Genomic DNA, 14419 nt, shown 5'->3' on the forward strand with positions numbered 1-14419 from the left:
TTATTATTATTATTATTATTATTATTATTATTATTCGTAGTAGTAGTAGCTGTACCATTATTATTATTATTATTATTATTATTATTAGTATTAGTAGTAGTAGCAGCTGTATTATTATTATTATTATTATTGTTATTATTATTATTAGTAATAGTAGTAGTAGTAGCCGTAGTATCATTATTATTATTATTATAATTATTGTTATTATTATTATTATTATTATTATTATTATTATTGCATTAGTTGTTGTTAATTTGAATAAATATTATATTTTATTTTGCAGGCGACCAGAAATTTGTTGCCTAGAAAGCTTGATCCGCCAGATACTTTTAATGAGAGAGCTGCGGCAGCATTAGAATTAACTGGGTTTCAACACGTTTCGCGAATAGGCGAAATGAGAGGTCATTCTGCACTCTTGAGTGCCTTGGTGGAACGATGGCAGCCAGAAACCCACACGTTCCACCTTCCAGTGGGCGAGGTGACGGTGACGCTGGAGGACGTGATACATATACTTGGCCTCCAGGTTAACGGAGAACCTGTCACGGGTAGATCGGATAGCAGTTACCAGTTTTTAGTGGATAACTGCATCGCTTGTTTTGGTCGGCAGCCGGGTCCGGACGATCACGTGTTGGGCAAGGTAAATCTTGCATGGGTCCGGCGGTGCAGAGACATTGAACCGTGTGACACGCAGGAGTCTATTGAGCGATACGTTAGGGCTCACATCGGCAGAGCTTGGACCTGTGCGCTGTGGACATCGGCTCCGGCTATGTCCCTCCTTACCACATGTAGTGCACCGGCGAGGACCACGCATGTCCCGCGAATCCATCTCATTCAAGTAGCGGGTTGATTTGGGTCTTCCTTTGGTTGCGCGCCTCAATGTCCAGTTCGCGATCACCTTCGCTCCTTCATACGGAGCCCACGTAGACGGGTCACCCATCGGGACAAACTCGCCTCTATAGACCTTGCAAATTTCGGACATCTTGTACACGTCATGCACATATACTTGCCAATCAAGACGCTGGTTAGCGCAACATGCAAGGACGTGGCGACATGGAAGTCGCTCGACTTGGAAATGGCCACAGTCGCAGTGTCGTTGTGCGAGATTAACAGTGTAAATGGAACCATCTGGCATTTCACGAACCTCAAACACCTCGTTGCGCCTGTCGAACCGATTGACCACAATGCTTCCTGCACGTCGAAAATTTTCTTCTACTCTTTTGGTGGCAAATTCTGAGTACGTGAATCCAGTGCGGACACGCTCATGAGCCTCGGCGCTCTTCCGAGTGAACAACTCGTTTAGCCGATAGAAAGTAGACCTAACAATCGCAGTCACGGGAAGGTTGCGTGCACCCTTCAGGACAGAATTTATGCACTCTACCAAGTTTGTCGTCATATGTCCCCAACGATGACCCCCGTCGAATGCCAACACCCATCTCTCAACACCGATCTCATCACACCATTGCGTGTACACCTCACCCCGCTCTTGAAGCCTTTGGTAGTTCTTGTTGTACTCCTGTTCCGTCCTCGAATATCCTGTTATACAAACCATTTAATCATAAGCAAATGCCACAAATTTATTGTGAATAGAATCATATCAGCAAAATCAAATACCTGTGTTAACCACAAGTTTATGCAAATACGGAGCCTTAAACCTCCTTAAGAAGTTAGACCCGATGTGCCTGATGCAGAACATGTGCCACGCTCTTGGTGGTGACCATGCACCGTTACTGCGAGCTATTGCTGCGTCAATGGAGTTATGGCGGTCAGAAATAATGCCGACGCCATCAATGGTAACAACATATCTTCGCAAGTTGGTTAGGAAAAACTCCCACGCGTCTGCCGTCTCACCCTCGACTATTGCAAATGCAACAGGTACAATGTTTTGATTCCCATCTTGTGCAACGGCAACTAGAAGTGCACCTTTATATTTTCCATACAGGTGTGTGCCATCAACCTGCACCAGTGGCTTGCAATGTCGGAAGGCTACTATACATGGATAGAAACTCCAAAAAACGCGATGCAAAACTCTTACACCTTGAACCTCCTCACTCTCACGGTAAACGGGGAGCGTCTTTATCTGGACACGAGACCTCGGCATCTTTGCAGTCATTGCTTTCAACCATACAGGCAGAGTCTGGTAAGAAACTTCCCAATCACCGAAAATTTTTGCGACGGATTTCTGCTTTGCCAACCAAGCCTTGCGGTAACTAACAGTGTAGTTGAACCTGGATTGAACTTCTGCAATAATAGACTTCACCTTTATCGACGGGTCTGATTCGACCAACGGCCTAATGGCATCTGCAATTGTGTCTGAGTCCAACTTGGCATGATCTTGTGAGATCGTGCCCATGGTGCACGTGTGTTTGCCATTGTATCTCCTGATCTCCCAACAAGCTTTCTTTCGAATCAAGCTAGCTCGGATAAGCCAGTCGCACCCGGCACCATAACCCTTGCATTTCGCATAGAATGTTTGCGGCTCAGACTCATACACAGTGTAATCAACTCCTCTAGAGATAGTGTAGCTTTTGATTGCAGATATCACCGACTCTCTAGAGCCAAATTCCATTCCGACACTAAACTCACCATCTTCCGCCGCAACGTTGCCTTCACCTACAACATGCGCACCACCGTTACATAGACAAGGCAAATAAAATGCACACTAATGGTAACTTGAATTAATAATCATAACATACCGTTATTTGCATACTCAGGAAATTCCGGGGCATGCATGGCTTCGAGATCCAGAGTCCGCATAAAAGATGGAACACCAAACGGCTGCCGGCTTACAATCGAGGCCGCTTCATTCTGCATCACCGGATTGCCTGCCAAGTCTCCGTCATCGTTTTCGTCATCAACTTCATAGTTGGCTTCGAACTCCTCTTCACTATCGTTGTTATCTTCTTCCCAATCTAGGTCCCCGCACTCATCAACATCGACCTCCTCGCCGGCCACGTCCAGGCTCGAATGTTGTTCGAACTCAACGTACAGCTCTATCATCGGCACGTGAAATCGGGTTTGTTGATAAATACAGAACATCTGCTGCATGCTGGCGTCATCCGTGATGGGCATTATTTGAAACTGTATCAGCCCACCAAATACTTGTACAGGATTCCTGTATAAAATATTGCTCACCCTTTTCGAAATGTGATTTTGTATGTTATCACAAAGACCATTTTGTAACTCTACAAAACTCATCGTGCACGGTATAACAAATGACAACGGACATTGACAAAGAAAACTCACTCCTTCGTGTGTATTTGGTATAATATCACCGTTATAATACACTCGCAAATTTGCAGTACCTTCCATAGCTCGATTTTTTTTACACCAAAAAAATTCAGCACTGTTACATATATGAAAGCAAGAAGAAAAGGAGGAGTAGAAGTGGAATGAAGTATTTTGAATGAATCTTGCTTCGTATTTATAGGCTGGGTTCCTGCTTAAAATATATTTTTTTTAACAAACGGATCCTGCGTTTTTTGGCTTTTCAAAAAAAAATTTCTGACGCACAAAAAACGCAACTTGCGTTTTATTTGTTCGAAAAAAAAGCCTGCAAAACTAAAAAAACGCAAGCTGCGTTTTATTATTTCAAAAAATAAATATAACGTACTGTCCTCATAAAACGCAAGTTGCGTTTGGGCTCAATCAAAATTTTAAAAAAATTTGAAAACCATTAAAACAATAAAACGCAAGCTGCGTTTATCTAAATTGCTGAACAAAAAAAAAGGAAAAAAAAAATAAAGATAAAACGTAGCTTACGTTTTTTCTCTGACACCATACCAGTATAATTTCTTTCCACTCTTCCATTTCATTGAACATCACGTTACTTGTTTCCATATTGGAAAAAATCAGCCAAAAAATGTAAACATTTATAAATTTAAAAATTTTGTTAACACATATTCTAAAAATATATATTAAAATTACTAATTAAAAAAACTATTATAAAAAATACATAGTTTAGTTTTCAATATAAATAATTTAGTTTAATATGAATAAATTTATTTAAAATTTTTAAATAAATGTATCGTATTAATTTTAATAAAAATTCCAACAACAATAATGTTATCTAATAAATTATTGTATTTTAGTTAATGTATCTAATCAAATTTCTATCTTTGTAGCGATTTATATAAAACACGTTTAAAATTTAAAATATAACTATTTTACATATATTTTAAATAAGTAATTTTAGAGTATATTTTATTTCATAATTTATATCTTTTGGAATTAAAGTTATGAATGTATGAATATTCTATCACTAAAAATGATCATTTACAAATAGTTTGAGAGAGAATTGTGCTCCAAATTTTGAATATAAAAATAATAAAATAAAATTTTTTAAATATATTTAAAATACTAATATTTCAATAATTTAACGGTTAATTTTAATTAATATATTATATATATATTTTTTATAATTAAAATTAACCATTAAAATTATTGAAAGAAGAGTGCTAGGGCAGCAATTTTTGTGTTTTGTAACTATTAATTGGCCATCAATAGTATTTTTAATGGTGTGAGATTAAATTCAATGGTGAAAAATCACTCATTTTTCTTTTGATGGTTAAGTGTTGACTACAAAACACAAAAATTACTGATTCCTAGTCTTTTTTTTTATCGAAATATCATTGATACACTTAAAATTCTTCTTGAAATAAATAAAAAGAAAGAATATAGGTTGTTTGAGAGAGGGAATAATAAAGGAAGAAGGGTGGGAATGGAACGTGCGCACGTTAGCAAAGAGCACAGAAGCCGAGGCAGTGGGGGTTAAGATTACCGTTTGCCTGCACACGCCAAAGGTACCGGCGGCCTCGAAGCCTCTCTTCTCTTGTTTTTTCCTCAAAACACTCTTCCACAGTTTTTACCCCCCCCTTCCCCCCTTCCTTTCTTCATCATTTCTTCTTTACTCCTTTTAATGGTGAAATTTCAGGCGCAACTTTATCTAAAATTAATAATTAAAAATTATTATATAATAATTTAGTTAAATTTATTAAATTATTTAATAATTTTTAATTATTAATTTCACATAAAATTAATTATATTTTTATTTCTTTTAGTGTGTATATATATAAAAATTTAAGTTTAATAAATTAATAATGTATTTTATATAATTATTTAATCACATTTATTTTTTTAAATAATTATTAATATAATCAATATTAAAAAAAAATTAGTAAATATGTGTCTTAAAAACAAGTAATAAATTTATCATGATTCAAAAATTTTAAATATTTTCAATAAAAAAATTAATTTATAAATTTAATATATATTTTTAAGATACAAAATAAATAAATTCTGCCAGTGAATAATAGTTCAAATGGCATAGTCTCCTCATACTCAATTAAGAGATTGCGAGTTCGAGTCTCTTATCTTTGGTAAAAATAAATAAATAAATAAATTCTACAAAAAAAATTAATGTTATATAATTAGATGTAATTTATGCTGATATAGCTAGTATATCAAAATTAAGTTTATAATTTTGATAACATATTTTAAATTTTTTTTAGTTTTGTAGTAATTTTAAATTAAAAATATATTTCAAATATTAAAAAGAATATTATTTAATTTTAATAATATTTTCAAAATCATATATAATTACTATAATAATAATTTAGGAAAACTTGAAAAATGTTGGGGGGAAGAGATATTTATCATACTCAACTACTCAAGTGTTATTTTGGCTATAAGATAAAATTTGTAAGTGTTATTTTGAATATAAATTTATATATATTCCATCCTATAATATCTGAAATCCTGTTTAATGAATTTTATTTAGAATGACATAATAATGGGATAAAGGAAGAAGAACAGAGAGTGGAAAATAGAAAGTGGGAATCCATGCAGCCTATGGGAAAGAAGGGAGGAAGAGTGGTAATTGTTGTTGTATTAAATTAAATGCTGGTTGGACTGTTCCGTATCCCATCATTCCATTTGTGCAGGAATTTCCAGCATTCTCTTCGCCTTTACCTTCTGCCATTTCCATCATTATCACCCTGACACACCCCAGACTTCCATTCTGCACCCCAAACCCAACAATAACAATAATCACTTTCTATCAAAATTAATATTTAGTATAAAAAAGAATTCGATTACCAAATTAATTATTATGTATTTGTGTATAATTATATATATAATTTAATTTATTTTTAATAAATATTTTATATTATATATATTTTATATAAATAATTAATTTTTGTAGTTAATTTTAATATATTTATTTTTTATATTTTTTTTAAAAGCGCATACATATTAAAGTTATTATACAATAAATTCATTAAAAATTTTAAAATTTAATTATTTCGTTAATCGTTATATTTTCATCGAATTTTTAATTAAATTTATATTTTTTAATTAAATTTTTATACTATATCAAATTTTAAATCTCTATGCTATTAATTTCAACATTCTTTTTATAATAAAAATTTAAATATAAAAATATTATATGACGTAGGAATTCAATAAAAGAATATAAGAATTTAATTAAAAATTTAATAAAATTATAGAAACTAATAAAATAATTAAATTTAATTTAATTCAATCTTATCAAGTATATATTAAAATTAGTTATTAATACAAAATATATATTAAAAATAAATTTATACATAATATATAATAAATAATTTTAGTAGTTAATTAAATTTCTATATTTTTTAATTGAATTTTTATACTATATTAAAATTTAAGTCTTTATACTATTAATTTTAACATTGTTTTTCACAATAAAAACTTAAATACAAAAATATGATATGATATATATACAACTTTAATTAAAAAAATATAAGAATCTAACTAAAAATTTAATAAATTTTTTTAGAAATAGATAAAATAATTAAATTTAATTTAATTTAATTCAATCATATTAAGTATATATTAAAATTAGTTATTAATATAAAATATATATTAAAATATAAAATATATATTAAAAATAAATTTAATATATAATAGATAAATTTTAAATTTTTATAAAAATATTTAGAAAGAAAAAGGAGAGATAGGGACCTTTTATGGTTATTTAATTTGGTGCTTCTCTTATACTATAGTAGCATAGGCTACCCCCACAGAGAGAGAAAGAGAAAAGATACAAGGCTTCTTTTATGTTGTTCTATTCTATATGTATATCTCTGCAGTGTTTTCTGGCATCTTTTAGAACAATTCCTTCTGATTAGCTGAGATTACCATTTTGTTTCTTTCCTCCTCTGTTATAAATGGTCAGCTGCCTGAATACCCCAAAATAAATATCCCATTTATGATTCAATCCCCGTACCACTATTCCTCATTCTTTCTCCACAGTCTTTTTTGTACTACACATTACACATATACATACCATACATTATATTTATTTAATTAAATCTAATCATTCACATTATTATTATTATTATTATTATTATTATTATTAATTTGAAAATACATACGCATATATGTACCACTAGCTAGGTTATGTATTTGACTTTTTTTTCCAACTATAGATTTAAGGACATAGTACTAGACTACTATGTCCGTGAATAGATAACATAGTGGCCCCATTCATAAAATCTTATGCTTTATTGCAACTCATAGACCAATTAATTGCTTTGTGTATGTTCAATTGTTCATTCTCAATTCTCGTATACTGATTAATGAAATGCAAGTGATTAATAATAAGAATAAGTGAAGTTGGGGAATGATATAATACTATTGTCTACTACGTTTGTAGCTTGTGTGTGTTGGCTTCTTTATGTTACAGTAATACACTATTCAACTATTGACGGTTGTTTACTGTTTAATAATAATAATAATAATAATGTGTAAATGAATCAATGACAAATTTGAATTTGGAAGATGCAGTAGTTCGCTTCTTTCTACGTTATCTCCTGGAATTTTATTTTCCCTTATGACTTTATTGCATCCAATTATGTGACTCATCTACTTATATTATTGATATTTACAGTATAAAAGACAAATTTTGTAATTTTTATTAATTAGAATAAAAGATGATGTACACAAAATTAGTACTATATATTATTCTTAAAAAAAAGGGTAGAAATAGTATATTTTAAGAGAATTCATCTTTTATTTAAAAACATAATTAAAACAATTCAGGGTTGTAAGTATAATGTTTATTTGTACGAAATCTTTGCATGTAGTAATTTAAATTTCCATTTAGATTTGATAAGCCAAAGAAATAAAATTATTGATTCATTTACAATAATTTTTAAAACTTCAATTATTATTCTCTAATTTGTGTGTTATGTTGACCAATATATATTATTATTTCCTGTCATTTGTGATGAGCAGTGAGATGACCAAAAGTGTTTTATTGTTGTTTTTTTAAATGAATTTTGTAGTACAAATACTTTATTGTATTATTAAATAGACAAATATAAACATTAAGCTAATAATAAATTTGATAAAATTGATTGATTGATTGATTTGGATGGAGCACTCCAGCTGTTGATAGAAGACAATGGTTCAGAGTTGAAATTCCACATACGGAATTTTAATTTTTCATCACGTATTCACGTTGACGTAGAGATCCTTCCAACGATCCTAGCCGTTCATCTTTCATGGGTTATTTTCGAGGTTCCACTGCCATCCATGCCTTTGATTTATTTTTTAGTGTTGTCAACTTTCCATCGCAAATTTCTTTCTAGCTATCTAGCTAGCACAATTTTTTCTAACTTCTTTCCTAGCTAGCTTTGATTTTAATTAATTAATTAATTTATTGTTTAAAATAATGCACGTAATTAACAGTATTAAATAATTTATTTCATATATACATTTGTGTGTTTGACTTATATATATATATAAATAAATAAATTGGTCATTTCATTATTTGTTTTATTTATTTATTTATTATTCCTTGGTTTGACAAGAAAGGTATTCCCCTCAGGACTTTAACCGAAATGTCTACTCAGATACTGAGGCATGCATTTTAAGTTTTTCTTCTCTTTTAGGACACACAGATGTGATACAATATTCCTCATCATCATCTCCATCTATTTTGTCAAGATTATTTGGAACACCCTCTATAATATTAAGGTTATTTATTTTAATTTTTTTAAGAGTATCCTCCAATGCCATGATATATATCTTGAATTCTTGATGCAGAATTTGAAACAACTTTCATTCATAAAGTAGACTAACATACTCTATGGTATTCACAAAGACTTAAAAAAATTGTATACTCATTATTGTTGTTGGAAGATAGTAGTAAAAGCAAAAGGGAGTTAATAGAATGATTAAGTCACTTGTCTATTATTTAAGTATTGAGCTTTTAAAATAAAAATGACAAGTTAATAACTCCTAAATATGTAGTGCGCATACCACGCGTACTCTAATAACGTATAATAATCATATAGAAAAGTAGAAGTAACCAACAATATTTTTGAACAATGTGTAAATAATGTGAATTAATAGGATTAAAAGAGTAAATTTAATTAGTAACATTAAATTAGGATATAGTGTATTTTTATTTGATTAGTGGTTGTTCATATTGTTTAAGATAGTCATTATTTACCTATCACTCCCCTAATCATATTATATTTTCAATCTGATATTAAGAAAAAAAATCATACAAATATTTAACTATTCTTCTATTTATCACAAAATAATGGAATATACATAAATCGTAGTGCAACACTTGTTTTCAATTTATTTTTTATTTTTCTTTTTGGAGGAAATTCCAAAGTAAATTTGGAGTTAGAAGACATTTTAGTCATACAAAAAAATAAGATGATTATAGCTATATAGAATTTAAATTCCACATAATAAGAGTTAACATTCAGATGTGAAATAAAGAATAAGTAAGAAAAGTATACATAATAAGTTATGATTATGCTACGTGTACATTAAAATCAGTCATCAAAATTAGTTATTAATATATTTATATGTTAGAATATAAATACATATTAAAAATAAATTAAACTATTCATATATTTATATACAAATACATTAATAACTTATTTTAATATACAAATAACATTTTTAAGTAAGTTACTTATACAAGTTGCCATGCACGTCCAAATGGCAGCATCAGTTGGTCTTCTCAGGGAGGACAAAATGGTCTTTTGAATCCGAAAGGCAGGGACAAATGTGTAACCTTATAATTATAATTTTGAATGGGGTGTTACTTACATAGTGATGATGAGGAAATTGGCGTATGTAACAGCAGCAGTAGTGATAATAATAATAGTTGTAATTGTAGAGAGAGAGAGAGAGAAACAAAGGTCAAAGCGAGGCAGTTGAGTAATTCATTCCCCATTCCACAATCCACACCATCCATCCATAGCTAGGTGTAATCATTTCTTTTCTTCCAAGCTCGAATACAAAAACAACAACTCTATTAGGATCCATTTCCTCGTGATCTTCAAGTACAGCACCCACCATACATGTATGTATGTATGTATGTATGTATGTATGTATGTATCATCATGATACTCGCTCACTACTTATGAATGAGGTCAGAGAGTGAGTGAGACGAGTGCTAAGTCCTAAGAGAATTTTCAGAGTGCTCTACTCTTATCTCATGCTCATGCTCTTAACAAGAATAACTTGGTCTTTTCATTTTCTCTCTCTCCCAACATCCTTTCTGTATGCATAGGGAACAAAAAGCAACTACTTTTTCTCCAATATAAATACAAATACATCAGTTTTGAGGAATACCCAGAAAGAAAGTGAGCATCTTTATTAAGTTCATGCACTCTAATGGCAACTTGTGGAAGAGAAGGAGCGGTGAGACAGTACATAAGATCCAAGGTTCCTCGTTTGAGATGGACTCCTGAGCTTCATCGATGCTTTGTTCATGCCATTGATAGCCTTGGAGGTCATCACAGTAAGTTTGTTTCTTTTTTGTTTCAATTTCTGGTACCCTTTCTTTCTTATGAAATTTTGTTTCCTTTTGTAGAGGCTACCCCTAAGCTTGTTCTTCAGTTGATGGACGTTAAAGGCCTCACAATTTCACACGTCAAGAGCCATCTTCAGGTTCATTATTTTTATTCATTTTGTTTTTTTTTTAAAAAATGGTAAATAAATAATTGGTCAAAATTTCATCATATTCATTCTTTGTTTTTTCTTCAAAACCAGATGTACAGAAGCATGAGGGGTGACTTGGGAAGACAAGGTACTAATAAAAATCTTCTTTGACTTTTACTTCAAATCAAAGCACATGATCGTGAACAAAACAATGAGATTTTTCTTTCTTTTATTTTCATTGTTGTGATATGCATAAAATAAAAGTAATAATAAATATAAATGTTGGTACGTGAAATAATTAAAGAGTTTATAATAATAAATAATAAACAAGTTGGGTGCATTGAAAGCAAAGAGTGTCCATCGTTGTTTCCTCTCTTGGCACGTTTTTTAAGTTCTGAAAGAAGAGGCTATGATCTCTCATATATGCATAACTTTGGGAAATCTCTGCGAAACTACATTATTGTTTATTCCTCATTTATTGTATCTTCCTTTTTGCATTTAGTTGATGCCAAATTTGAGTAGCAACACTAACAACACATATGTCCTTTTAAATCTTCTTCTAATGGCATTTTCATGAAACCCACATTAAACAAAAAAGGAACAAAGCACTGTTCATCAAATTATTATAAATCAGTTATTTTGGTTTGTGTTTTTGGCAGGTAGGATTTCATCAAGCCAACATAGGAACCAATCTTTTGAGGAACATGATGATGGATGTGTTGAAGAAGTGAATGATGTTAATAATAATAATAATAATCATAATCAAAACTATCATCCATGTTCACAATCCATTGGAAAAGAATCCGATTCTCTCTTCGGATACAGTAACTTCTCCCCAAAAAGGTAACCTTACCTTACCTTCTTTTTTTTTTCTCTTTTCACATTTTGTCTCGAAATAATATCAGACTTTTTCAAAAAAGAAAAAAAGGAGTGTGATTGGAATTTGCTTATTCGATTATCTATCTATCTATCTATCTATGTTTTGCTTTTTCTTAGCTTCTTCCTTGTTCTGAAGCAACTGCTTTTGCTTTTTTGAAATTCGCTTTGGTGTGGATTCTCTATTCCTACAATGCAAACAACACAGGGCTAGAATAGAGAGAAACTATTCCATATCTCAGAACCTGCAATGCAGGAACCAAAGAACAGTGCCATATCCGTACTCCTTTTATGATTATGCTTATTCAACTCAACAACAACAACATCAACCACCTCATTCCACAGTTTTCCCTATGCTGCCACCACTTCTTGGAAATTTCCTCCAGGTGAATACAACATAATGCTGCATGCCCAAATAAATTTAAATATAAAAAAGCTCTCTTTTTGGTACTATTTTACTTTTTATCAGTATCCATTTATGTTCTAGCTTGTGATGGAGTGGTTTATTTTATTTTATGAGGCCCATGCCATAGGCTGCAAGTTAAGTTCATCAGCTCTTTTCACTCTTCACTTTTTTTTTTGTTCAGTGAGATATGATCTTTCTATAAGTCTTGTTTGTCTGTCAAATATTTTAACAGCTTTTGGGATCACGTTTCTGTGTGTGAAATGGGAAAACCCTTGGTTTTTCAGCTGCTGCCTCTGCTTTTTTATTTTTTATTTTTTTCACCCTCTCCTTTTGCTTCCTTTTTCTTTAGTGTATGTGTTTTTTGAAGCCTCACAAACTTTAATTTCAAGTTTCAGGCTTTTTTTTTTTCTTTGGGGAGAGGAGAGAGAGGAGAGGAGAGGAGAGGTTGTTCAGACTAGAATTGAATACCCCTTCTTATTTCTTTCTTTTTTATTTAAAAAAAAAAATGTTTTTGAAGTAGTTGGTATTAAATATGCTGCCTTTTTAAATTATTTCCTTTTTAGCTTCTTTTGGAAAGTAAGGATTGCTGCGACTTGTTAGTTCTACAGTTGTTAAAAAAGCACACTGCTTTGCACTTTGCAGCTCTTTAAATTATTCCAAGATTTTTACCATTTTCTTCTCATAAAGTTTCTTCTTTGGAAACCACCTTTACTACTCAAAAACTAACATGTGAACTTATGAATTGAGCTATGTATATATTATTTTTTGTGGAGGGGGAAGGGGGGGAGGGGGTTTCATAAGATTATTTATGCAAATGAACATTGAATGGACCCATGAATGAATGTGGTTAGATAGTTGTTTTTGGTCCCCTTATTGTACAAAGTACTTAAGTATTTTGAATGGGAATAGAGAGCTTGTGATTGTCCATAATTTATCATGGGCTGCATTCAGGCCTAAAGGGTCATCATGGCTTGAAATTTGTACACTGCCTTTAGTTCTCATTTTCTTGCATTTAGTGGTCCTGCCAAATTATTATTCAACCTTGAGACTTTCTTTCAAATGGGAAAATGATATTTGCCCTTTATTGCATTTATAAGGGAACTATATGATATGACTTACTTCAACTTCTCCCCCCACCCTACAATTGCGAGGACCCTCCCTAAGTTATATCTCAAAATCAAATCATCTCTACTAAACTGATAACATTATTTTAATATGTTTGTCATTTCAATTCAAAAAGTAACTACACTACATGAATGAGTACATGCCTTTTGTTCTCTTATGTTAGTTGCTCTTCTTACTTTTTACTTTTTGTACATTGCATGCAATGCATTAGGAATTGTCACCAAATGTTGGGCCAAAGTAAAATGATCACATTCTTTTTAATTTTCTTACATGGGTGTTGTGTTATTTTGCTTTCATCTGTTCTTGCAGGTTACTAAATTAAATGATAGAGAGACCACTTCGGAGGCAATGACTAATAATAATAATAATAATAATGTACTTTTGAACATCAACAAAAACAACAACACTGAAAAGAAGGCACGTGCAGAAGAAGATGAAGATGAAGATGTAGGGAGAGAGTGTGAGTTGTCATTGTCTCTCACATTGCCAAATCCTTCACCCCAGAGAAGTAGTAATGTTTCTTCAGCCAGTGAGATCACTGAGGCTGCTATCTCTTCATCATGTTCCACTACTCTCAAACATAGGATTAATTTAGACTTGTCTCTATCCCTTTGTTGAAATTCATCATCATCATCATTATCATTATTTATTTTCTGCTTAATCCTTTACTTTAATTTAGCCTTCTTAATTAATCCACTCTTAGCTATTGCTCTTTTATCTCTTCACTATTTTCCCTTGCATTTTTTGCTATATTTCTTGTTTCTACTATGCCACTAGCCAATTGAATTTTGTGGCCTAAATTTAATAGACTGAGTTTATGAATAATAGTAATAATAAATGATAAATTTAGTTAAAAAAAAAATAGACTGAAATTAAAAGCATGTTTGCATGAGGAAGCCTGTGGGATCACGTGAAGAGGTTTCCAGTTTCCACTATGTTTGGATTGGTGACATAAGAGTATTAGATCGCTGGGTGTAAAAATGTGAAATGGGCCCATGAAATTATATTTAATTTAATGGATAATATCATAATATTATATATTATTTGGATTGGTAATATTAT

The 14419-nt window shown here is 31.3% G+C and overlaps 2 protein-coding genes across 2 annotated transcripts; one reads left to right on the forward strand and one right to left on the reverse strand.

Moving 5' to 3' along the window:
* Nucleotides 1–571: 571 nt before the first annotated feature.
* LOC110266979 (uncharacterized) lies at nt 572–3309 on the reverse strand. Its single transcript, XM_088499421.1, has 3 exons — nt 2694–3309; nt 1612–2610; nt 572–1533 (listed from the first exon to the last, which is right to left on the reverse strand). Exons 1-3 carry the CDS (start codon nt 3307–3309, stop codon nt 572–574), a joined length of 2577 nt encoding a protein of 858 aa, XP_088355547.1.
* A 6804-nt stretch (nt 3310–10113) lies between these two features.
* Nucleotides 10114–14085, forward strand: LOC107619640 (uncharacterized). Its single transcript, XM_016321936.3, has 6 exons — nt 10114–10810; nt 10883–10959; nt 11062–11098; nt 11610–11793; nt 12035–12212; nt 13667–14085. The coding sequence occupies exons 1-6, from the start codon at nt 10684–10686 to the stop codon at nt 13973–13975; spliced, it is 912 nt and encodes a 303-aa protein (XP_016177422.1). The 5' UTR covers nt 10114–10683; the 3' UTR covers nt 13976–14085.
* Nucleotides 14086–14419: the final 334 nt, after the last annotated feature.

The sequence above is a fragment of the Arachis ipaensis genome, chromosome B9, assembly GCF_059453495.1.
Source record: "Arachis ipaensis isolate K30076 ecotype BB chromosome B9, ASM5945349v1, whole genome shotgun sequence".
NCBI classification, from domain to species: domain Eukaryota; kingdom Viridiplantae; phylum Streptophyta; class Magnoliopsida; order Fabales; family Fabaceae; genus Arachis; species Arachis ipaensis.

What these genes read in the sequence shown, in the direction of transcription:
- LOC110266979 (XM_088499421.1), bottom strand. Translation starts at nt 3,309, where the DNA reads ATGGAAGGTACTGCAAATTTGCGAGTGTATTATAACGGTGATATTATA. An exon ending in TCCTGAGTATGCAAATAACG is followed by an intron (nt 2,611 to 2,693) that starts GTATGTTATGAT and finishes CGCATGTTGTAG; the next exon opens with GTGAAGGCAACGTTGCGGCG. An exon ending in TAAACTTGTGGTTAACACAG is followed by an intron (nt 1,534 to 1,611) that starts GTATTTGATTTT and finishes TTTGTATAACAG; the next exon opens with GATATTCGAGGACGGAACAG.
- LOC107619640 (XM_016321936.3), top strand. Translation starts at nt 10,684, where the DNA reads ATGGCAACTTGTGGAAGAGAAGGAGCGGTGAGACAGTACATAAGATCC. An exon ending in ACGTCAAGAGCCATCTTCAG is followed by an intron (nt 10,960 to 11,061) that starts GTTCATTATTTT and finishes CTTCAAAACCAG; the next exon opens with ATGTACAGAAGCATGAGGGG. An exon ending in TTCTTGGAAATTTCCTCCAG is followed by an intron (nt 12,213 to 13,666) that starts GTGAATACAACA and finishes CTGTTCTTGCAG; the next exon opens with GTTACTAAATTAAATGATAG.